This window comes from Neodiprion virginianus, chromosome 4 (assembly GCF_021901495.1).
Source record: "Neodiprion virginianus isolate iyNeoVirg1 chromosome 4, iyNeoVirg1.1, whole genome shotgun sequence".
In the NCBI taxonomy this organism is placed as follows: Eukaryota; Metazoa; Arthropoda; class Insecta; order Hymenoptera; family Diprionidae; genus Neodiprion; species Neodiprion virginianus.
This window is the reverse complement of record NC_060880.1, coordinates 23,187,063-23,211,345: the sequence shown is the minus strand read 5'-3', so window position 1 is coordinate 23,211,345 and position 24,283 is coordinate 23,187,063. Positions and strand designations below refer to the sequence as shown.

The window sequence follows — 24,283 nt, the reverse complement described above, 5'->3', positions numbered from 1 at the left end:
CCGTGACTCCAATTCGGAAACATGCCGATGGATTCCTTCTAGCCCTCTGCATAGGCTGACTGTCTGAGGAAAGTATGTATGTCCTACTGCAATAAGTTTTGTGGTACAGCAAACGTGTGACTGTAGTCAACAGAATACCAGAAGGCAATTAACATTACTTGCTGCAGAAAGCATATTAAAACACAGATGTAAAAACAATACCTTTTCCATACTTCACTGATATCCTATAGATATTCTCGACCGGCAATACAGTTACCGTAACTATTTTACAAGTCACAAATATTTTTTCAGATTTTTCACAAAATTTTTTCATAGTGTAATTGGAGCTAGAATGTAAGAGTATATTATTATAAGGCAATTCTGATTGACGCGTCTTCTTTTGCCCCCACGTAACGTAATTGCTCGAGTAATCGTTACTGCAACAGTGCAAAAAATTAACACTTTTTAGTATTAGAACTTAAAAATGCACTTTTTTATTATCCACTATAAAGAAAACTTGCAAGCCACACTTTTGCTGTATAAAGTATCGTGTGCTGCATGAAGACAATAGTATAACTTGCGAAGGAAAGTTTGACTGCAGGAGCAACAAAAGTGCAACTGCCAGCGCTTAAAATTGGGGTTAGATATCTTCAGCTCAATGACACAGTGTGTAAAATCAAGTTGTTTAAATGTGCGCATGCGACAAAGGAAGCCTTAGTATGTAAAAAATGACATTTAAATTGTATGCATGTGCCACATTGATTTATCGCAGTGTTTGGAAATGAGTAGGCACAGTAAATTTTCCAAATAAAAAATTCACATATTTTTAGCCTGATCTTATTACATGAGAGAACAACAGTATGGCAGGAATTAATAGAAACATAATGTATTTTCGAAAGAATTTTATTCAATCATTGAGACACAGATTAATGTAATGAGTATGCAAATGTTACGAATTCATTTGCAAAAAAAAATTGTAGAAAAATGGTAAGTAATAATAATGTATCACAAAGAGAAATAAGGCATATGAAAATCTCAAATAGCTGCCAATTAACCGAAAATTGTTCTGTAGAATTGATTAAGAAGAGTACAACGCCAACCATTAACAACAGGTTACTACATAATATTGGGCAAATAGAACAATGATAAAGTTTCGTGACATACTATCAGGTAAACATACTGTAACGACACAACATAAAATAACAAATTCGCAGAAAATTTACCAGGCGAATCGTCTTGCTACATGAATCCACTTAAAGCCAAATATGTGTTTCCTATTTTTTGAATCGTTCTTTAAAATTTTGTACTCGTAGTCTCATACCATGTTCTATTACGATTTAAAGCCAATCGGAGGTTTCAATTCTATCAATCACTTTTTTGTAGTCTTCTTCCAGAAGCCTATACTGTTTTTCAAGAATTTGCATCCTCTGTTCAGGAGCTGGGCCATCAATTACAGTGCTTCCTTCCATGGGTTTTAAAGCTCTTTGTAATTTCTTGAAGTTTTTTTGCTCACGTTGATATGGAACATTTAGTCTTCTTTTAATATCCAACCGATATTGTTGGTATTCCTGCTTGTCAGAAACATCGGTAACACGTAATCTCAGTATTTCATAAACTCTGCGAGCTTGTTTCTACAAAGAAATAATCGCGATTAATCATTTACTTCTGTAAACTATAAATACGGCTGACAAAATATATTCAAATACCTTGTTTATTTTGAATCTTATACTAGCTTCTATAGCCATGTTTTTATTGAATCCCTGTAACAGATTGCTCTTGCTGAAACTCTCCAAAGTTTTACAATGTTGAGCATCGATAAAATCGCGTACACGTTGGAAACTTATAGATGGATCCTCAACTGCAAAATAAATATAAACATTGAAAATAATTCATAACTCATTTGGGAAAAATTTGATATCATTCATCCCCAGTAAATGTCATAGATTGAAATGCTTTTATCACGAAAGCTGAAATTTACTTATTTATGGGATTTAAATCTGTGAGAAAAAGTTCAAGTCTAAATTCTGAAGATTCTACTCCAACTTTACCTGTAATATCTTTGACGTCGCTTCTTCCAATGTACGCCCTGTAAATGGCAGAAAGAAGCTGAGCCCCTATACCAAGCCCTTGAAACGGTGGAAGAACAAGAACTTGGGCAATTCGAGGTCTTGCATGATGAGGATAGGCATAATACTGATAAACCGTTGCAAAACCAACAGTCGCATACCGATGCGATCCCACGGTAGGAGTGTACTTCTCAAATCTGAAGCACAGATAAAATATGTGCCGTTTTGCTATTCACAACTCAAGTTATTTACCCAAAACATTCAGGGTTGACATATATTTGTAACAATACGATATTGAATGAATAGCAAATCTTACTATACTAACATGTTAAAGTAATGCCACTGGTCATCATCAATGTCAATAAAACTAGCAGCATCTATATACCAAAGTAAAAATGTTTGTAGACGCTCATGGTACTCCTTGAAGCCTTTACAGCTCATATCTGCTTTATAAACTTCAAAATGTCTGACGCCCTTGTCTTTGTCTATGGACAAAAATAAATTCTAATAATCAAGTTGCAAATGACAATTTACTTTACAACAAATTAAATGTATCTGAATTTATATTGAAAAATATTTGTTGCATGAATTGTTTTCTAATTTCATGAGTAATATAAGCATTATAAACGGCAAATTTTGCAAACCCGTTTCAACATTCTTGTTTTATTAGAAGTTAGTTTACAGAGATTGCTTTTATATAATTCTTTGACTTCAAGCTCACCTTTTACTGAAAACGAGTGAATCACGGTTCCAGGTGGTACAAAAGATTCATCATTTTTAAGTGCTGCAATAAATGAATCCATGTTGCTGTGAACTTTTGGAGCCAACTTGGCACTGATTTTGGATAAAACTTCATCAGCTTCTACACCTTCGCAGGACATGTAATCAGCTTTTTCGGAATATGTCATTCCCAAGTAGGTTTCCAAGCAGCCAGCCGAGTAATACAGCTTGATGCGCAAGTCTCGGTACCCAAATATGTTTTCACTGAAATAATTCATTCTTAGAACCAATCGTATCAGTTTCATATATTAATTGATAAACAAAATAATAATCTTTAAATTACAAAAGATTTTCATGCAGTAGCAAATTTTTTGAGCCTATGACATATGGCGTAAGAAATAATGTAAAAAAGACTGATTTTACAAATTACTGATCTGATAGTTCATTTATTCTAAAAATTGCAAAGATTTAATCTCATGTTTCTTTCTGTGTTAACGAGCTTTAACAAATCCTTACATATTTCACGCAATTCTTTAATATGTAATAAATACTAGGATATATTTATAAGCCACGAGGCAGATCACACGTGATTCACCAAATGAGTTTTGTTGGTTTAGTACAAATGATATATATAATCTAGTATAAACGACAGTAAAAATATTTATTAAAGATATAAACCTGTCGCCGAAAACCTGATGAGACATTTCTGGCTTGAAGATGAGTTTGTCATCATTCACGTCATGGGGATTTCTTATTAATTTGAATTCCAATGCATCATTGCTACTGATTATTAGACTCTTAAGACGCGCAGTAGTAGCATCCTCCATTTTAGCTGCTAAAAATGAGCATATTTATTTGAACATATCCATTCGCAACCTAGACTTACTCAGAGAAATTTGCATACTAGTTCTTAAAGAATACTGGAAACACAAAATATGAAAATTTGAAAATATTGTACAGTCTGTAACATTTTCAAGAGCGGTTTCATTTTTGATGCACATTTGCAGCACCATATTATCAGCAGTAGATGTATATTGAAATGCAGGTATGTAAAGAAAAAGAAATACAAATTTATAGTAAATTTTCAGTAATAATGTATTTTAAATAACTTTTTATTATTCTACACATGATGATGACTAACTGAGATTTGCAAACCAATAACCAATAACAAATTCCCTAACAGTCGCTCCGATTAAATTTGTGTATTAATACTTAAAAAAAAACTGAAAAGTGATTTGCGTCTCATCAAATTAGACAGCAAAGTATCAGAGAGACAGCAAGTAGCTGCAACTAAATAACTCCGTTCAAACTTTGATTCAAGCTTTTGATACTACAGCAAATTATTGTAAAATTGTATACGTACCTTAAACACATAATAAATAAGATTTCAAGTTGCACGATAGATGTAGATATATAATACTGGTTGAAAAAATTGCAACGAATTTCATAGGTTATGATCAAAAATAAAATAAATAATGATAAAGCTGGGTAAACATAGAAGATACAATTGGAGATGGCTGTTCGTACGTAAATACATAAAGATTTAATATCATCTGTAGAACAGCAATGACGGTATTAACGGGTTGAAAAAAATGAGTAAAGTAATCCATACTAACAGTTTGGACACGAACTGTAGTCGTTCGAACACGTATAAACGCTAAAAATTATTCGTAGAATGTCATTAAATACTTACACCCTTTGAAATAACTTCTTTAGAAATTCACAATAAAACAATAGAGAATGTAGACTCGCCTCTCAAGCGAACCTAATTAGAGAACTAAGATCGGCTTCCCGCCAAATGATCTATCTCCAACAACCATTTCATAAAATCGCAAGCCTCTCCATTGACAATCGCCGTACATAGAGATGTAAGCGGAACATAAAAATTACGTGAGTCCGAAGTATTTTACGACTTGGTGAATTGTGGTGAATTCCCCAGATGAATATGAAACCCAGCGCCTAGAACTGCGTTAATTCCCTGTATTTGGAGTCGTTTGGCTTTCGTCATTCAGAGTGCCAAAAAATCAAGAAATGTGCTTGGTAAAATCTGGTTTTGCTGTTCTGCGTTTACCATGCGAACCGTCTTACTGGAAAGAAGTCTTTTATTCTCCTTTCTGACATGCCAAATTATTTGCCAACTATATATACGCCTTCCTGACCCACGTTCTAGCCGTTCTGGCCAAAGAGGATGAAGAGTTCAGGACCTTACCAAACAGCACTAGCTTTTCGGAAAGTTACCATACACTCAACGCCATAACTAGGTATGCGTATATGATCTATGCTTATTCGACAGGTTGTCAGGGTTGTCTATTCGCCTTCATTTGCTGTTAAAAGTCTGTAGAGTGTGGGGAGTGTGATTATGGTGTTGTGCAGTAGGACTAGTGTCACGTCGAAGACGTATTGGATGTAGTTCTCGGACTGAACTCAACAAGAAAGCTATCGATGTGGCCTCTAGAAGCGAAAGAATGACAAGCAAAAGAGGAAATACGATACGGCTCCAAACGGAGATCGAAAAAAACAGGGAGGAAGGGAATTGGAAAAAAGTTATTGAATTGGCAGAGGCTTTAAAAAGTCAAGAATCAAGCTATGGTTCGTATTTCATACTCTGTACATGGTAATTTTTAAAAACCAGTTATTTCTCGTTCCATATCATGAAAATATGATAAATGTTTTTGTCGTAGAAGCCGAAATAAATTATCAATGATGAGTAAATGTTTTATCCAATGGCAATGTGGTTACGACGTTGGTTTTTCCGTATTCATTTTTGTCATTACTTTTTCTCTTAAAAACTCCACCGATTTTCACGAAATCAAATCTAAGACTAGATCCCTTAAAGTCTCAGAAATGTTCTCGGCTAGGTTGAACTCCAGGAGAGACACGAGAGGAGCATCGGAGCACAATTTTTCAAATGCCAGTTATAGAAATCACGGGCGGACCACAAACGTTTTGCTAAAAAAAATTAAATTTAAAAAAATAAATCAAGGAAAAAATATTTTAACATTATGTTGCAATTTTTAACGATGTCATAATATCTGAAATGCCACATTATATTCCATACAAATCTCATATTTAAATTTCTGCCTGTTTCTTGAATTCAAAACATTTATATAAAGTACCTCATATTCATATCTGACAATCACAACATTCTATGAAACCTTAACTAATATGAAACGTTTTTGACAAGCCAGACAATGCTCAGCCATTCTATTTTGAAAACAATTACATGCAAGTCTCGAATCATGTCAACATTGCCACATTGATTTCAATACTCCTTGATGAATTAAGTTCCCAAGCTACCAGATATCGTCAGTTTGTAATGTGTCATGTAGTTTGTTTCATTTGATAACCGAAAGAAATTTGCGTTACTTGGATTGAGATGCATGTACCCTATCCATATCTACTTATATTCGATGTTCAATCAACGTCGTCTACCAAATGTTCATACTAACTAAATCAAGCATCTTGAGATTCATGTGATGCATGTTACGGTCTAGGTGTTATATAAACATTTTATGGAGAGAAATTAACTATCATTATGTTAATAATTTACATATTTTGTAGAATGTTTGGCAAACTTCTTATGTGGAGAAGGACGGTTGGAAAATTTCCTGGAGGAGGCGCCACCGATCGAAGCAAACATAGGCAAAGCAAGAGCTGGTCTGGTTGAAACAAAAAGACATCTTTTGCTAGCAGCTAATGAAACAGGCAAAAAGGTATGTAGTTTTTAGAAATAATCCAATTTGTTCTTATAAAGTGTTTAATTGAGAAAGATTTGTGTAAGTTCCGAAGTGAAGTTCCGAAACCACGGCTAAACTTTGCAGAGACTGGTTGATTTATTATTGGGACGTTCTTTGATCAAGCTTGATTGATCAATTGTTCAGATACATAAAGATTAAGGAATTGCTGCTAATACAAAATTGATCAAGGTTATTTTCCAAAGTTTGGAAACATTTCTCTATAGTTAATTATTCAAATTTAGGCCATGGTTGTTTTGGATGCGCATCTACTCCTAGGAAAGCTACACTATGCAATGGGAATGTACGAAGACGCTCTTCACCATTATCAGCAAGCGGAACTTCACACACTAACAGAAAAGCAGTTACCCTGCCGCAGTTTACGGATTATAGCTGAGTCATATGCGATAAAAGGTATCAATTAGTTATCCTTGACCACAAATTACTAGGTTCAATCTCTTGATATGGTTACCAGTCCACTATACTGTATCAGATTTTCTACTACGTACATTTGCACAATCTCTTCAACCAACTATTCATCATTTCTCACTGTGATATTTAGTAACTACAGTTATTATTAATTGCCACTATCAAAATCATGTTCTAATCATTCACAAATGAACAGTGTTACTCTAGAAAAATGGAAAAAAATCGCTATTCTACCACTTTATTTTACTTGCATTTATGATTCTTACCAAATTAAATATACGACAATACAAATATTCGAATACAGCTTTACAAACTTATTTTCAAATGCAGGTTTGTGCTTGGAAAAGCAGCCTCCAAGCTTGAAGTCAAAATTCAAAGTTGCGGAGTGGCAGGAACAAATGATCAAATGTTTTGAAATTGCTGGAGATCTGACTGTGTTGTACTTACAAGAGCAGGACAAAATCGCACTCCAGCAGCAAATCAGCACTACCAGTACTTTGAATTCCAATAGTATAGGTATGCCAAATCATGACAAAATTTTCTTTGCCCATTTATCTTAAAATAACCAACCATCATGTCCTTGTAATAAGATGAATTCCACAAAAAGTCCCAAGAAAATGATTAAAAATTTTTTATAATTTTAATCAATTTTTTATATGTGTATATTTACATCATCAAGCTGTGTATGGCATTGTTAACCATTGACTTATTACACAACTTCCTCTGTTACATGATGAAAATTAATATAATGGCAAAAATTTCTTCAGGTTCCTATTCTCCCCAACCACCTCCAAATTCTACAAAATCTGTTGGGCCAATTCTAGAAACCGCTTTACAAAGAGCCCCTATACTTCATATGCAAGCTGGAAATATCCAAGCTGCCATAAATCGATATAGGTAAATTTGAGATACACTAACATTACATATCCTATGACACTTGAAAACTTTCGTGACCACTTATTATATGTTTTGAAACCAAAATATACTCATCCATCATATATAGTTATTGCAAAACGTTACTCAAAATTTGAACTCTTAAACATTCAAACTGATTCTTTTCATATCACAAAGTGTTGAATGGTTGTATAATTAATTTTGTTTGCCCAAAAATTTCAAGGGGTATGCTATCTGCTGTGGAGGCCACTGCGACTCAGAGGCTCCGTTTAACGTTGACTCGACAGCTAGCAGAAGTTCTATTGCGAGGTGTTACAGGCACTATATACACCCGACCAGAAGGCACCATCGAAATGTCAGGTAAATATTTGATTTAGTTTCTCTTTATTTTGCTTTACTGAATTATGCTTTCTACATTAATTTCAGGAAGTAGGAAGCCAGCCCATCATTCCAATAGTAGTTTGACAGAATCTCCATGGAAGCCAAAGAAATATACTGGCTTAAACCTCTTTAATCCAAGAAGCGAATGTGAGGAAATAATCCTACTTCTGCTCATAAGCGAAGCCATGGCTGTACGAGATACAGTACTAAGTCAATCGCCTGAATTTAAAGAAGCTAGAATTCATGCATTTGAAAATGCAACAGCTGTATACGATCTTCTTACCATCGCAGTCGTTAGATGGGGCCAAGTTGGACTTCTACACGAGGTTAGTAATCTGTATTATGCTTTAACGCTAGAACTACTGAAATTAAGACGAAGCTATTTCTACCAAAACCAGGAAAAATTACAGGTCGTCAAAAAATACCTGATAATTATAAATATATATAATATGGTATAATAAATTTTCATATCATATTGATATAAATATATTCTATTATTACATGTTTTTAAAGACCAGTAATTTTGACTGGTGTGGTAGTTGTAGTGTTAGCATAAATATCGTAAATCAATAAACACTCATTATCAGCAATTGTCTACTAAACAAGTATGCCTCACAATTGTATATGCGATGTGCATAATATTTTATCCTAATATAAAATATTGATTTCCCGATGCGTTTCTTCCTGATCAAAATACATGTTATTTTTTTCAGTCATTTGAAAGAGCCATGAAATTTTCTCACGGCGAGGCACACGTGTGGATGCAGCATGCACTATGTCTGATCAGCCTTGGGAAGCATGCTCTGGCGTACTCGGTTTTAAAAATTGTTACTCGACTTTCTCCACAAAAAGTAATGCCATGCCTTTTAGCTGCACGTCTCTGTTACGCCAATTTAAATTTGGTAAATATTCGTAACATTAATATGATTACTCATTGATTGAAAGTATAAAATAATGCGTGAACAGAATAGGAGTGTTTTAATTTCCTTATAGATCCAAGACGGCATTGACTGGAGTCACAAAGCTTTACTTAAAGAGGCTGCTAGCCCACAAGGACTTCAATCACGATGTCATTTATACATAGGAATTGGTCACAGCATGCTCTCTTCAACGACGAACATTAAGCAGGACAAACTGCAACACACTAACGCAGCTCTAGACTGTTTCCATAAGTAATACATATTCTTTGCACACCCAGAAATGCTGCTTTTACTGTAAAACATTACGATGAATAAATAGCCACGTCATTTTTCAGAGCTCAGCAGTGCGACCCTAATGACCACTTGGCAGAGTATTATTTGGCACATGACTACGCGATCAATAGGCAAATAAACGAGGCAATGGTCCACGTCAAAATCGCATTAAATTTACATGCTGAGCATGTTCCTTCCCTCCATTTACTAACTTTACTGTTGTCAGCGCACAAACAGTATGCTGAAGCTTTGTCGCTAGTCAGAACTGCTCTAGATGAATACCCAGACAACCTGAATCTCCTGTATGTCAAAGCACATCTAGAGTTACATAGTGTGGGCGGAGAAGAAGCCCTAGCGACTGTAAAGCATATGCTTTTCCTGTGGAAGAATTTATACGAAGATCAAACAAACGTTGATTGCAATGATCAACATAGTGAGAAACGTAGCGAAACACGCAGCGTTTTCCAATTATATACCTCGGAAATGTCGGACAAAGATTCGAGTTAGTATATATTATCTTTCCCTATGCACAATGTCTTCTATCTGCTATATGCCAGAGTAAAATTTCATTCATAACATGGTGCCTATGGTAAGTGAAATCTTGAAAATCCCGGAAACAGATTAACTTAAGCACTATTCGCCCTTTTCGCTGTCTTACAATTAAGCAAAAATAAACAATGAGCCACGTACAATTTATGTCTTGAATAATGATTATGGACACAGCTAAAAAGCCGTGAACGTTCAGGAAAAATTATCATTGTACAGTTAAGCAAAGAAAGATTTCAAGAACCTAAAAGATTATAAAATTTTTAATCTGTGTTCGTTCATCACCCTTGAATAATCACTGTAAAAAAATATAATAGTAACCGAATCTGCCACTGACATTCATTTGATTGTTAGTGATTATAATTATGTACTATGAGATCTGGTGGTTTTATTTTTTTAGTATATTAAATTAAAAGTTGCGATGTTTGCGAATCCCCAGACTGAAAAATATTTCTTGATTCAGCTACCCATCAACTTGTGAAATGTAATTCATTATGTAACTGATCATTACCTTACATCAGGTTCTCTACAGACACATTCATTAGCAGCGTCCAGAGTTGAACAGGCATTGTCAGAAGTTGCTTCATCGCTGAGTTCTTTTACTCCACGACCTGGGCCACAGCGCGCGTGGTTGCTGCAGCTACAAGTTTGGCTTTTACTTTCAGAGGTTTATTTAGACCTTGATCGGCCTACTCCGGCCACTTTATCTTTGCAAGAGGCAACTAATATTTTTCCGCTTAGTCACCACATCATGTACACTGTAAGTATTGGAAGTTAAGCTGTTCAATACAAATAGATATTTTGGAAGATTAAATTTTTTTCATCAGATTGTCTTATGCTGCAGTACTGTTACATTTTGGAAACATTTATTTATTCACAGAGAGGGCTTCTGCATGAGCACAAACAAGAATATATCGAGGCTAAGCAATGCTTTCAAAACGCAGTCTCTATCAATCCATCTCACATAAAGAGCCTTCAGCACCTGGTAAATATTTAATCAAATACGTTTCTGTAACAATTGAATCATAATCAAATTTTTATAGTTTAAGTAAAACTGTCTAGTAAAAAGTACCCATAAATCAAATTTTCCTCAACAAACATTTACTGCATAAAATTGGGCCGACAATCTAATCTATTGCGTAATATTATTCTTATTTTGAGCTAGTCAGAGGAAACTTATTTTTGTCTTTGACGATTTTGTTGCTATTTCAATGTAATATATAAAATAAGCTCCGTTATTTGCGTCTGTATTTCTAAAAGATGAAAACCTAGAAAACAATTTCGACTCACATTGAAACTCACAACACTATTCAATGAATGTCACCTATGATGACGTACAAATTGTATAGATTTCAATACAGGGATAATGAATATAAATTGTATAATTTTGGAAGACCAGATAGAGAAAAAAATCATCTAAAATAAAGTAATAAATATAATTGGTGATGTAGATTTTCTATAATTAATGTTTGTAGGCTTACAAATAGGTGACGAAAATCTATTTGAAAAAAAGCATGAGTTTAAATATTGCGTCTCTTGTTTCAAATACTATGTTGTTACTCACTTTTGCAATGCAAAACCAAAATATATTTTTTCACTGTTTTGCAGGGATTGATTTATCACTACTTGGGAAGTCAAAGGCTAGCTGAAAAAACTTTACGAGAAGCAGCGAAAATAGATCCCAACTCTCATCAAACGTGGTATGTATAATAGAATCTTTCAATTTTCATAGTTTTCTGATCTCTAAGTATTTCATTCAAAATCTTCATCTCGTTCATAGAGCACCCTACTTTTGTCATAGAGAAATTGTGATTGTCCAGAAACTGCTGAAACTGCTAACTTTTTAAAGCATTTCCAATCCCATGCTTTACAGGTATAATTTAGGAAAGGTATTAGAATCTTTGGGCGAAGTGGACGCGGCAAGTGATTGTATGGCAACAGCGTTAGAAGTCGAAACAACTAACCCGATTTTGCCCGTATTTTCGATCCCCTTAACGTTTGAATAAACTCCTGAAATGAAGTATATAAATAACTTTATATAATATATAAATATTATACACATGTATTTATGTATGTATGTATCTATACACGTTGTATATTCTATAATCTATTGATCTAGGTATAATATGTAATTAATGTATGTACACCAAATTCAACGGTTAAACCGATTACCTTGTAAATAATAACAAAAAAATATATCAACGATATTAAACTGCGTTATCATCGAGGGTGTTTTATTCTCAGCATACCAGAACAATGATCTGTAGCAGAATATTTTCCGATAGCCGTATTAAAAATCCACGATTTGGCACCAATTTTTCCTGTTCATGCAACACGCACTCCATTAGTGAATTAAAATTGATTAATCAAGGCAACACGAAACCGCTGGACTTGGTTCAACGGAATAAGCCTCAACAATGCACTACAATTCGTCAAGGACGTGCGGTTTCGTCATATTCATCAGTCATTTTGTTACGTATGATGTGAATATGTATACTATAGGTAGGATTTCATGCTCGATGAAATTATAAAAGTATGAAGAATCGATAACGAACTCAATATCGTTGATTCGTTAGAAGATATGGGGTAGGAACGAGAATAATCTCATTAGGTAATACTTCCGCATTATCTGGCTTTTAATTTCATATGCTTTCTGTATCAGTGACGGATCCTTGACTATGTATAAATATTATCACTGCCTTTAAGCAGTTATTCGTGCTATGAACGAAGATGGGTATACTATAACAATAGATTAATTAACTACTGCCACCACGGATATTCTGTATTAGTGGCATTTCTAAAGAATTTCTCGCATAACACTACAAACAATCTGCAGGTCAAATCTGCGCTAGATATATTACACGCGAGGTCAAAGGTATGGAAATTTTATTATCACGAAAACTCAATTCACTTGCATGTCCTAATTAATACTGTACTTAATAGTTTTTTTAAACGTAATTATACGCGTTCTGCCCAGCCATTGTGAAGCTGTACGTTTAGTTGACTAACTAATGCGATTAGGGTAATCACTTAGCCCTAAATTTTATAGGACGTTCTAATAAAGTTCACGCTAGGTACCGGTGATTAATTCAAATGTGTGCCTATACACAGCAAAACAGTTTACATGTTAATGCCCCCTGAACTATATACTGACTTAATGATTGGTTCGAATCAACGCGTTTGCTGTACCGGTACAAATTATGGTATTGTAAACTTACAGCTATCAGAACCTCGTATAAGTACGATATAACGATCACGTATCGGCTACATACATATCAGCATTTACAGCTATGTGTATTATATATGCTAAGGAGTACATACGCATGTATAATGCATATTTGTGTAGCATGGGCTTTGCCCGCTTAACAGTTTTCGAATGGCCCGAGGTACTCTATACAGGGTAGGCTTGGACAGGCTTTTGGAAAATAAGGATGATTGCACGATGAGGAAGCTCTATGGTAATCGTCTATTCCAGTTGACAAAACGAAGTACAGGTTCATAACGATAAGTTAATAATAAAAATTTTGACGAATTAGCGAATCTGAAGATTCCCGCAATCCCCACGATTTATTATGAAAATAGTCAACACTCCAATTCTGTTTGTTTTACTCATTGAAATTGATTTGGAAAGTCGGTTTACTTCCCTAACGACTCTCGACTTCTCGACTTGTTCTGGAACTCGCTGGTGGGGCCAGGGTTGATTATTTATTCATACGACGTCAAGTTCAAAGTGTACGTTTTTGAATTAGTTTAATTATTGAAGGTACAACGAGGATTTATTATTTCTACTGATACGTATTGTCGTTTGAGTGCATGCTATACATATATAGCTATCGTACATATACTCATACCTATGTACATGTACTACGTATTTATGTAAGAACGCGATTATGGTTATAATCTCGCTGTACAACAATACAGAAGTATTCCAGATTACAGAGATAAGGCTGCTCAAAAATATAATACGTTACAAAAGTTTGTGCCGTTTAGTTAATCAAGCAGATTAATTGCGGTAACGTTGCCGGTTCAGATGACCTTGGAGTCGCAGTATAATAACGAGCATTTATTTGTGTAAGTAGCACGCCCTTCGCGTATCCCTCCAAAGCTTGAGCTTGCAATAAGAGTAGGAATTTATATTCGCACCGTTGTGTGCCGGTAATCATTATCTGTCAAGAGTTGCCGCATACCCTTATTTAACTGATTAACTACCCCAACAGTCGGCTACCAATTATTATTAATTATTCCGCGAACTTCTCAACGAACTGGCAGTATTTATGATCACCTGCAGCGAGCCTGACTTTTTCAAGGACGTACAGATCGAAAGCATATATTTATAGTCCCGACCTGCAGTTGTTGTTAATATTCAGTTGAAGATCTGGTTCACTTATCCCCTAGGAACAAGCATTATCGCTGAATTTACTTTTTTTATTTTTACCATGTATGTGTCGGCCAGCATTGATCTTTACCTTCGGCTTTGGTAGCGGCGTATACGTGTTATACATACCCGAGCACAAGCACGCGGCTTACTTTACAGGAATAAGGTAAATAATTTATAAGGCTGGATAATATTATCCGATGCGATCCCAGGTAGATTTTCACAGGTTTTTCTACACGAAGTGTATAAACGCGCGAATATTTCAGAGACACATCACAGGTACGTGTTCTCTGTACAGTGCGCGCTGCGTTGATGGGCGACGTCAGCTGATACCTGCGATGACACAGTTACAATAATCAGGCCAGGTAGCTAGTATATACGTGTAACTGAATCGAAAATCGCGTGGAATGAAATTATTGATATTTATGATTATGTCGTTATTCACGATGCCCCGTTTAGGCTCTAAACATTGATTACTTTTAGGTACGCTGACGGATTTTACACACGAAAGCTTTACGTCATGCTATATGTTTTATACTATAAACAGATAAAATGAGTAAGAGGCGTCTATTATTCCTACACTTTTTCTTAAAAACCCAATATTTCAACCGGTGTATAATCGTGTTTGAAATACTACACAATTATAGCAATGACAGCATCTCCGCTGATTATCTGTTATCTGATAAAAATCCACACTAGTCATCCGCTCTAACGAATTTCTCCCATGCTTATCTCTATCAGCAGGTAGTCCCCGCCTTGTTACCTCTTCCATTTAACGGTGTGACTACAGTGTGACTCAAAATTACATAACAGGCTTTCAGAAAAGAAACACGTATATACCCATATGATTCACGGCAGATAATCACCGTGTGCATGTGGCTAGTCAACACGTCAACGTTATCAGGTGTATATAATTATTATAGACTTTTCATAACGAAAATTAGACATGAGATGAAACGGCTAATGGGTGGGTGTTCGCTAATTTTTATACACTCAGACGTGTTTTCTTCACAGTCATTATGCTGGATCATTATTACTTTATCACGTGTAATCGGAAATGTATACTGAATTATATGAGCGTATAAGCATATAACGTGTGAGTTCTAGTATTGTACTGCACATTGATCAAGAAAAAATGTGTTCATAATTAAAATAGACATTACCATGCATTGGCATTTTTGACGTATTTTCCAAGCCTAAATACGTTTCAAAATAATGATATATCAATGTTTATCTTCCACCAAATAATTTTTTCAGTTACATACATAATATATTCGTTCCGATTCTAGATATCCAAACTGCGAGTGCACAGATAAAAAGGTCTCAACTACAGACGATGTGCTCTTTACAGTTATATGATTTCTCGTCTATTTCGCGATTATTTCGTTTCATACGACAAGATAATAGTTTAAATTATAGAATGCTTTCAGAGTCAATAATAAATATCGTCAAGCCTGCATGTTCGTGCGCTAGACCATTGATAAATATAATCGTTTTAAGATTTAACTCACTTCTCAGGAATCTCTAACGAGATTATGTCCTGTGTCGCATTGCGCGCCCGCCTGCGCATAGCCAATGCGCACTGGGTATGCGGTTTGAACGCGTCTCGATAGACGCAAAGAAAATTTCACCCCAAACCATTATATTGCATATTAGGAATTTACGTCGTTTTATGCAACAAAATTTCCTCGCTTTCAACCTAAATATTTTCGCACCTAAAAATTCGCTTACTGTAACAGGTAAAAATAAAGCGATAATATGGAATGCAAAATAATGAAGAAAAATTTTAATTCTCATTTGAAAAACTTTACTTTCTGTTGTCGAGACGGCTTGCAGGCTAATAAGAATGAAATTCAACTTAGAAATTGTTTAAAAATTCTCAGCTTCGAGGATTTTACAATAATTATACATCGTATACATTTGAATGCATAATATGCGGCAGCGGTGGTGGTGGCGAGATGCCGGCGGGGTACGTAAATATAACAGAAGGATGAAAAGGGCCGAGAGGAATGAAGGAACGAAGGACGCAGGAGGATAGGAGGGATGAAAATGTAGGGACGCAGGCAGCCCGGCAGCGCACGCTGCAACCCCAGAGCCAGCTAGCCCTGCCAGCACCACTCTGACCCGTTCGCAAACTGTACAGGCTCTAGTGGTTGACGCATTGCAGGTGCGTAGCAGCCAATCAGAATTGAGCTTAGTTTGGACGTTAGACGAGTCGACAAGGAAGTCTTGTAAACAAGACCGCACCCAGCGCTTATAAAGCCTACTCACATGCGCGGCTGAAACTTAATCCGAACTCAGACCTCGATATATATGGTTCATCGGTGAATAAATGTATGATAAATTATTATTCCTGTGTTTTATAGTTTTTTCATTTAATTTATAAAAACTTTTTCAAACACCGCGCAAGTTTTATTCACAGTTATGTGCGACATCGCTATCGTGGCGTAGTAACACAGTATTGCCTGGACGACTGAGAGACCCTCTCTTCCATTATTGTCCGAAGTGTATTTCGTGTCAGCGGCGCTGGTTCGTAGTGGAGTTTGTGTAGTGTGCCGGTAATATCTAGGAGAATCTGCAATGGTGAGTTGTCGATTAATCGTATTCAATATCATTTACCTATTCGCAATCATTGGAATATCGAAATTTCGACAACTTTCACAGATTTTACCCGCAACATAGTAATGGAATCCGGCCGATTGCTCGCTGCTCGAGATCTGTCTCTATTCGACATTCTAGCCGAATTATGTACTGCGTTTTATTCCGTTATATCGTACGCTAGGCTTGCCTCGATTTTATATATACACATATGTATATACACATAAATATATAGCTACAGAATTATCGTTAATAATTAATCTCATTCTAATTGAAATGAATCCGACGTAACTTGTCGTCTATCAAAATATCGGTAGATCTGATCAATCTACTAGACACTGTAAAGAATCAATTTGTCACCGGACTCTGGTGTTGATGAAGGCGTTGTACCGTTAAAGGTTCACCAGTTGACAGTTCTTACCGGGTTCGCGACTCGAGGTGCTCTCGTCATCGGCAATTGTGAATGCCGGAAAAAATTCCGCCTACCTCGCAAGAATCATGCCAATTTTAGATCCCGCTATTCTTTTTCTCTATTTTTCATTTACCTGCTCGACGTTCTGTTACGTTGCTTTATAACATGCACGTATTCCGATGCCCAAACGATAATTTTCAGTCGTATAACCATCAATATATTACATCATAACAATTATTACCGCTCAAGATGATCGACGCAATTCTACGGTGAGATACTTGTATCATGGTTCTAACAATCTACCACCGGGAACACTGTTTCATTAATCTGATCTCTACCGTCCTAATTTTCTTCGAATTCTGTTTTCTCATTTCGTATCATTTATCGAGAAGCCTATATTTATACACATACGTTACCCACGTGTAAGCGGAAATTATGTTAGTCACAAAATTTCCACCTATTCGTGCTCACTCGTGCATAATATACCTGTAAATAGAACATCATTCATATTTCCATGTTCACTGGATTCTACGATCATCGGAGTAAACGATTAAATAAACAAATAAATGAATACAAGCTTGCGCACGATGCTCCATATAAAGGCCGGTAAATAGTATGGCAGCCTTTATGGCGGCCTTATACACCCGCTATTGATTTTCGTAGTTGCTCAGTGCAGCTCTGTCATGTCCTCTTCTGTCTCTCTTCCTCCCTCCGGTCCCGCCGTGCTTCTGTCCCTCTCCTCCCTCCCCCCCAACCCCCTTCTCACTGCTTCCTGGTCCCTGGCTGCCACCTCTTCTCCTTCCTGCCCCTCCCCCACCCCCTCTAACCCCTCCCCCACCCCCTCTAACCCCTCCCCTCCCAACCCTCGACCCGTTGGCCGGCGCCACCCCGAGAATTCGCGAACCTGCCACTGTGCGACGTTGTTCGGTTCACCTGCAGCGTTTTGCCGCAAACGGCAGAACCGTTCGAACCTTCGATTTGTGAAGAGTAGTGAGGTTATTTTTTTCATTTCGTTATCACCGAATACCCTAAGCCGAAAGGTTTTAACAAGATCGCGACATGGTACGTCTATAAATATAATTTATACATGTGTATTCGTACAAAGATTTTGTCCGATTTTCTCCGACGCGTTTATTGATTTTTTTTTTTTGCCTTCACTTGATGTGATAGTTTCATTTAAAATACATTGGGCAAAGTACAGATAAGACTAAAAATCGTTAACAAGAAAATAACATAGACGCATATGTTTCTTAAAATCAGATTAAGAAGATAAATTTTCGGGCTTTACTTGCTTGGTGGTGAAAATAACTTTCTTTACTTTAATATTAAATTATACTTATTAATTAAAATGAATTATAAAATACGTCTAAAGCGATGATCTAATTGATTGCTTAGGTTCTGGTACAGGCTGTACCAACTGCTATAGAAAGCGTGTTTATTGCTGAATGTGAAAGGTCGAAAAAAAAAAAAAAAAAAACAAAATTGTTCGCTGGTAGCAGTATTTTATTTAACCAGGTTATTGCATGCTGCTGGATAGTGTAAAAATTTGCTTATCAAAATCTGGTTTAAATCATTATCACTGACACTTGGCAATTTTTGGGACTACTATTTGGTTTATCTGATAAGTTATAAAATCTATCCTTCAATCAGTTGAGCCTAATGCGATTAATCAATAAATAACAGTCTGACATATTTATTTTATCTTTGAGGCGTGACTGTTGTAATACTACCAGTGATTACCAGGGATACTATTGAAACGTGTCTGCGATCAAAGATATTTATCTTAGACATTTTCATTTTAGCGATTTTTAATGCTGCTGATCTAGCAAACTGCAATATGCATGAATGAAACTAATTGTAAGTTATTGTTATGGTCATTTACTGGTCACTGAGTTTATATCGGATGTGGTCAAGAAGTATTTTGCATATTAAAACAGTTCACATAAATGTAGAGAACTCTCGTCCATACGTATAATACGTATAATTCTTGATTTTTATGTACAACTGCATCAAAACTCCCACATGAATTTATTATAAACTTATAGCCTGCAACATCATTAGTGGTGTACAGTGACTCAGAAGATACATTTCATTTACTCAGAAATTGTATGATTAAATTTTATGCAGAATTCTTCTAGTTTTCTTCTTGCACATTGTGATATTCTTAGACCTGAGTCCAACTGAGGTAGTAATAAACATATGCCCGTTTTTTTTTTTTTTTTTTTTTTTTCAGCACTATATTGATAAGTTCTTACTTACACTTGTACCGTATTTAAAGCACAATTATTGCCCCGTATTTATGAGGTCATATAAATGTTATTTCATATCTATAAAATTTTATTGCAATGATTAGTGGTAAGGACAAAACATCCCAAGACTCAATTTCCATGCATCAGATCACGATTCTAATGGCAACTCATTGCAAAAGCGAATATCTGTAACGAATGACATTTACTGAAAGAATTCTTTGATAAATCAATTTTATCACGACTCTGATTAAGTTTTTGAAGCATAATGATACTAATGTCCGGACTTTGGAATAATCAACTCTCTGACTCGGAACCAGAGCAGATGCTACTTGAACTAGGAAATCTAAATAGTTGTAACAGACATTTTTTTCAAACAAACATAGAATCATTTGATGTTTCACAAATGATTTCAGTAATGACATTCTTTCTATGGAATATCGAGATCTATTCGTTCCCATTGGTTCTTTCTTTATTGCAAGTTCTACATTCACCTAATAATGATGTGATAGATTTATATTCTGCAAAATTGAAGGCCAAAGTATTGTGAGTTTGGAATTCATATTATTGAAATTTACACCGTGAATTCTTCATGAGAGACTTAACTTTGCAGTCTGTGTTGAAGAAAGATGGGCATGTATTTAATTTTGGTGATATGAGCAGATTCATTTTGTTCCCTTTCAAACAAAAAATTCTATACAAAAAGTTGGAAGGGCAAAAAAAAGTCGCCAGAAGAAAAATCTCCGACATGGAAATTTTGCAGTTTGTGTTCAAATCCTGTTGTGATCCACTATAGTCCTTTTTCTATTTTATTCGAATTTGTTCTTATCTCCCAAACTAAATACAGGCCCGTTACCAATTAAGGGCACACGGTTTTTTTTTTTTTTATTACAAAGACTATGATACGAGCTACAACATAGTAACGGGAAAATGAAATTGGAAATGATAAAGGTCACAGTCACATTAAAATGGTCAGGTATTCCCGCATCATATATTCCCTTAAATCACCCTTTAATTTAAAGAAATGTTATGACATGGCTCTATGTATTGAATGTAAAAACATTAAAACTTTTATACACAGGCTGACCAACTCACAGAGGAGCAAATTGCAGAATTCAAAGAGGCGTTTTCCCTCTTCGACAAGGATGGCGATGGCACGATAACAACCAAGGAATTGGGTACAGTAATGCGATCACTTGGTCAAAACCCAACGGAAGCAGAATTGCAAGACATGATCAATGAAGTAGATGCTGATGGTGTGTATCATTCAGTGCTAATTGAATTGATTTTTTGTTCATTTCCATTTATAATTCCCCGTGTATATCATGTCCAATAAAAATCCAGATTCTTCATTCTTATTTTATTTTTTACATCTTTGAAAATCATTTCAGGAAATGGAACCATCGATTTCCCCGAATTCTTAACGATGATGGCGCGTAAGATGAAGGACACTGACAGCGAGGAAGAGATCAGAGAGGCGTTTAGGGTATTCGATAAGGATGGTAACGGTTTTATCTCAGCTGCCGAGTTGAGACATGTGATGACAAATCTTGGTGAAAAGTTAACAGATGAAGAAGTTGATGAGATGATAAGAGAAGCTGACATCGACGGTGACGGGCAAGTCAATTACGAAGGTAAATAGTCTTCAAACTATTTTCTTTCCGCTTGTTTTTGGTTTCACCTCAGGTTTATGTCGTGAAAATTACCGAACTTAGAAAACACATGAGATAATCTATCTTTTCGTCCAAATTTTGAAATGGTTCAGACATTAATGTTTAATGATCCACTTGCCTGGATATAAGACATTTGAAAAGACCGTTCTGGCAGAGACAAATGTAATTCATTCAGTGTTCTTCTTTTCTACCACAGAACCCACATGCGTTATAAGAGTAGCTTTGCTAATATTTGTCTAACCTTTGATATGCTGTGTCCACAATTGTTTCGTGAATGAAAGTGTAATACTACACGTGGAATTGCTTGACATGTTCGTCAAATATCTTCTACAAACATTCAAGCACGATCAAATATAATGATTTATGAGTGTTAATATTGCACTAGAATTTCGTTACAAAACATGTTCAGTCAAGTTCGTTTTACGAAAAAGTTTGTTTCAACATACGACATCATTTTAGTATTAAAAGAGCCATTCATACATGACAACTTCCTGTAGTTTATCTACATTTTGATTGTTTAATGACTCAAATAACTTGCGTGAAATAATGCGAAAGTATGTAATTAAATATACGTATTTATTTCTGTTCTTTGTTTTTTTTATGTTTTACAGAATTCGTCACAATGATGACATCAAAGTGAATGCAAACGCATGTTTGGGAATAATTCACAACTAGGAGTGGTGTTGATAATGAAGTGAATACCAGAATATAAAGCTATCATCAACACTTAACATAATACTATAATAATAAGTAATAAAGATAATTAATACCAACCATCTTCATCGTCGGCAACAAAATCTTAAAGTATAAATATTGAAACTGCATTTCTGCTTTCCAGTCTTAATACATCGTGAATTGGAAATATTTAACAGTATCATGAAAAGTTGGAGTAGACCTTTGAATAAAGTTTGATGTAATTTACAAGTAATAAGTAAAGTACTATAGAACATTTGCGATAATCATCAAATTTTGTTCAAAGTTTGTGTAATTTTTTAAGAAATATATTCAAGTATTGTGTTTGAATTAATAATAACTCTGAAACTACCCTTCGTATCTTGTTTTAATTCTACATGTCCGTGTTTAATGGGAAAAAAGATAAAAAGAGAGAAGAAAAAAGGAACATTATTTGAACATTATCTGGAATTTATGTATCGTAGTATTATAAATTATAACTCCTATAACGGAATCACATTCTGATATGTAAAAAAAAAAAAAATTACAAAAAATGTCCGTGTTAAATAATACTTCGTGGCATGATACTCGGCTCAATGTGACAGAGGAATGTATCAACCCATCAATAGGTTAATAGTAATTTAAAATAGTATTGGTTTATACTTTTAATTTATACATTAATATGTGAGAAAACGTAACGTAACATAACAAAAACAAGAAAAGATAACCAACAAACGAAATATTAATTAATGCTTGATTTTTTCAAAAAAAAAAAAAAAAAACAACAAAACAAACAAAAACAAATATAAAAATATATTATTTATATATGCATATGTGTATATGCATACATATGTACATAAATAAATATATATATTTATATTTATTTAATTTTTAATACCATAATGATCACCACGTAAAGTAAAAGGAAGTGGGGACACACAGGGATCGTGTCTGACTGACCCTGTTAACATTCCTTCTCATCCCGGACTGTATGAATAACGCCCTCACTCGATTAAACCTGACATGACCAACATTTGACATGTTTGTAGACAAACAAACGAACACGACACACTTCTCCTCAAAATGAGGACTGCACTGCACAACATCAGCACCACTTTTCGAACTATCGATCGGTGCACTTTCTGGCACTAGTTTGACTATTGCACGGTTAATGGTGCAAAACAGACTGGTTGGCTGGAGCCATCACACGTCTTAATGTTACTTAACCAACGCCGATATAAGACCATCGGATCAGTCATAATACATGTAATATATATTATATATTAAATTAAAATTCCTCCACAGTCTTTATTTAATAATGTATTTGGTGACCTAGGTTGCATTGATTATAAAAGACAAAATAAATGTATCCTCATTTTTAGGTCACAAAATTGTCATTTCCTTTTGGAATTCCTTGCATCCTTTGAAAACTATAGCTACCACTTTTTTTTTTTATCTTGATAATCCTTTGCGAAGAAAGATCTAAAATAATAGACGAATAACCGTATTGTGTTTCAATCAATCTCCATCACGCATTGATCAATTATGACATGGCTTGCTGAGTCATGAAAATGTATATCCAGACGCCAGGCGTATCACTGTATAGTATAATTTGTACAGTATTTAGAATGGTGTCCAGGTTTTATTACAAATAAGAAGCATTGATGCCATTATTGCAGATTGATATACTTTAAAATGTACGTGTGAAAAAAACTTATTAACATCCACTGTTAGTATATTCAAACCATTGTTTAGATGCATTTATAGCAGAATTATGTACTGTAAAAAAGGCATTCTATGTGAAAAACTAAAAACAGATGGACCCGCTGTGTTCTCAAAGAGAATTTGAACCCACGTCTTCCTTACATTCTTAGGAATAACATAGATTATGGGTTTCACAAAAAATATGTCAGGTTAAAAAAAAATGTATCCATGAGCAATCATAAATAGCTATAGTTAGAAAACTGATTAATTGATCACGCATTTTGTTACCTGAAAGTGGCAAGAAATGAATTAATTAAGTAAAAACACATTAAGAAGTGCACACGAGGCCTATATATCTAAGTGCCAACTGTGAATCCACAACTGTGGTCCAAATTATCAATCTACGACAGATTGCAGTCAATCGTTCAAAAGCAGACTATGAATCGATTTATTGATATCAGAAAAAATTCAGACAAACTTTCAAAATTTTACCTATAAGATCTTATTAATTGACTAACATACACATGAACAAGTGGTATATATCTATGATTCGTTTCATTGACGTTTCTGACATTATTGATATTACTTGACCGTTATTATCAGTTGCCCCTTTTTTTCAGGGAATCTGCATTCGGTACGCACTTTTTCCGTTTTTTTCCTC

General features: G+C 35.1%; 3 protein-coding genes across 7 annotated transcripts; 2 read left to right on the top strand and 1 right to left on the bottom strand.

The window, feature by feature from the left end:
* Positions 1-867: 867 nt before the first annotated feature.
* On the bottom strand, positions 868-4,613 carry LOC124301773 (histone acetyltransferase type B catalytic subunit). 4 transcript variants are annotated; one of them, XM_046757180.1, is made up of 7 exons: positions 4,459-4,613; positions 3,444-3,600; positions 2,767-3,029; positions 2,371-2,530; positions 2,028-2,242; positions 1,686-1,837; positions 868-1,610 (listed from the first exon to the last, which is right to left on the bottom strand). In XM_046757180.1, the coding sequence occupies exons 2-7, from the start codon at positions 3,590-3,592 to the stop codon at positions 1,317-1,319; spliced, it is 1,233 nt and encodes a 410-aa protein (XP_046613136.1). In that variant the 5' UTR covers positions 3,593-3,600; positions 4,459-4,613; the 3' UTR covers positions 868-1,316. The 4 variants fall into 4 exon arrangements, with proteins under 4 accessions (XP_046613136.1, XP_046613138.1, XP_046613139.1 ...); XM_046757182.1 differs by having other exon boundaries at positions 3,444-3,597; XM_046757183.1 differs by lacking the exon at positions 4,459-4,613 and adding an exon at positions 4,129-4,274.
* Positions 4,614-5,063: 450 nt separating this feature from the next.
* On the top strand, positions 5,064-12,157 carry LOC124301764 (tetratricopeptide repeat protein 7B). Of its 2 annotated transcripts, XM_046757159.1 has the most exons (14): positions 5,066-5,354; positions 6,327-6,478; positions 6,745-6,913; positions 7,259-7,444; positions 7,696-7,825; positions 8,046-8,182; positions 8,249-8,529; positions 8,917-9,105; positions 9,197-9,375; positions 9,459-9,898; positions 10,464-10,702; positions 10,823-10,927; positions 11,551-11,642; positions 11,816-12,157. In XM_046757159.1, exons 1-14 carry the CDS (start codon positions 5,231-5,233, stop codon positions 11,946-11,948), a joined length of 2,556 nt encoding a protein of 851 aa, XP_046613115.1. In that variant the 5' UTR covers positions 5,066-5,230; the 3' UTR covers positions 11,949-12,157. The 2 variants fall into 2 exon arrangements, with proteins under 2 accessions (XP_046613116.1, XP_046613115.1); XM_046757160.1 differs by lacking the exon at positions 10,823-10,927 and having other exon boundaries at positions 5,064-5,354.
* A 4,442-nt stretch (positions 12,158-16,599) lies between these two features.
* On the top strand, positions 16,600-22,529 carry LOC124301775 (calmodulin). Its single transcript, XM_046757187.1, has 4 exons — positions 16,600-16,900; positions 20,655-20,829; positions 20,965-21,207; positions 21,858-22,529. The coding sequence occupies exons 1-4, from the start codon at positions 16,898-16,900 to the stop codon at positions 21,884-21,886; spliced, it is 450 nt and encodes a 149-aa protein (XP_046613143.1). The 5' UTR covers positions 16,600-16,897; the 3' UTR covers positions 21,887-22,529.
* The last annotated feature ends 1,754 nt before the right edge of the window (positions 22,530-24,283 follow it).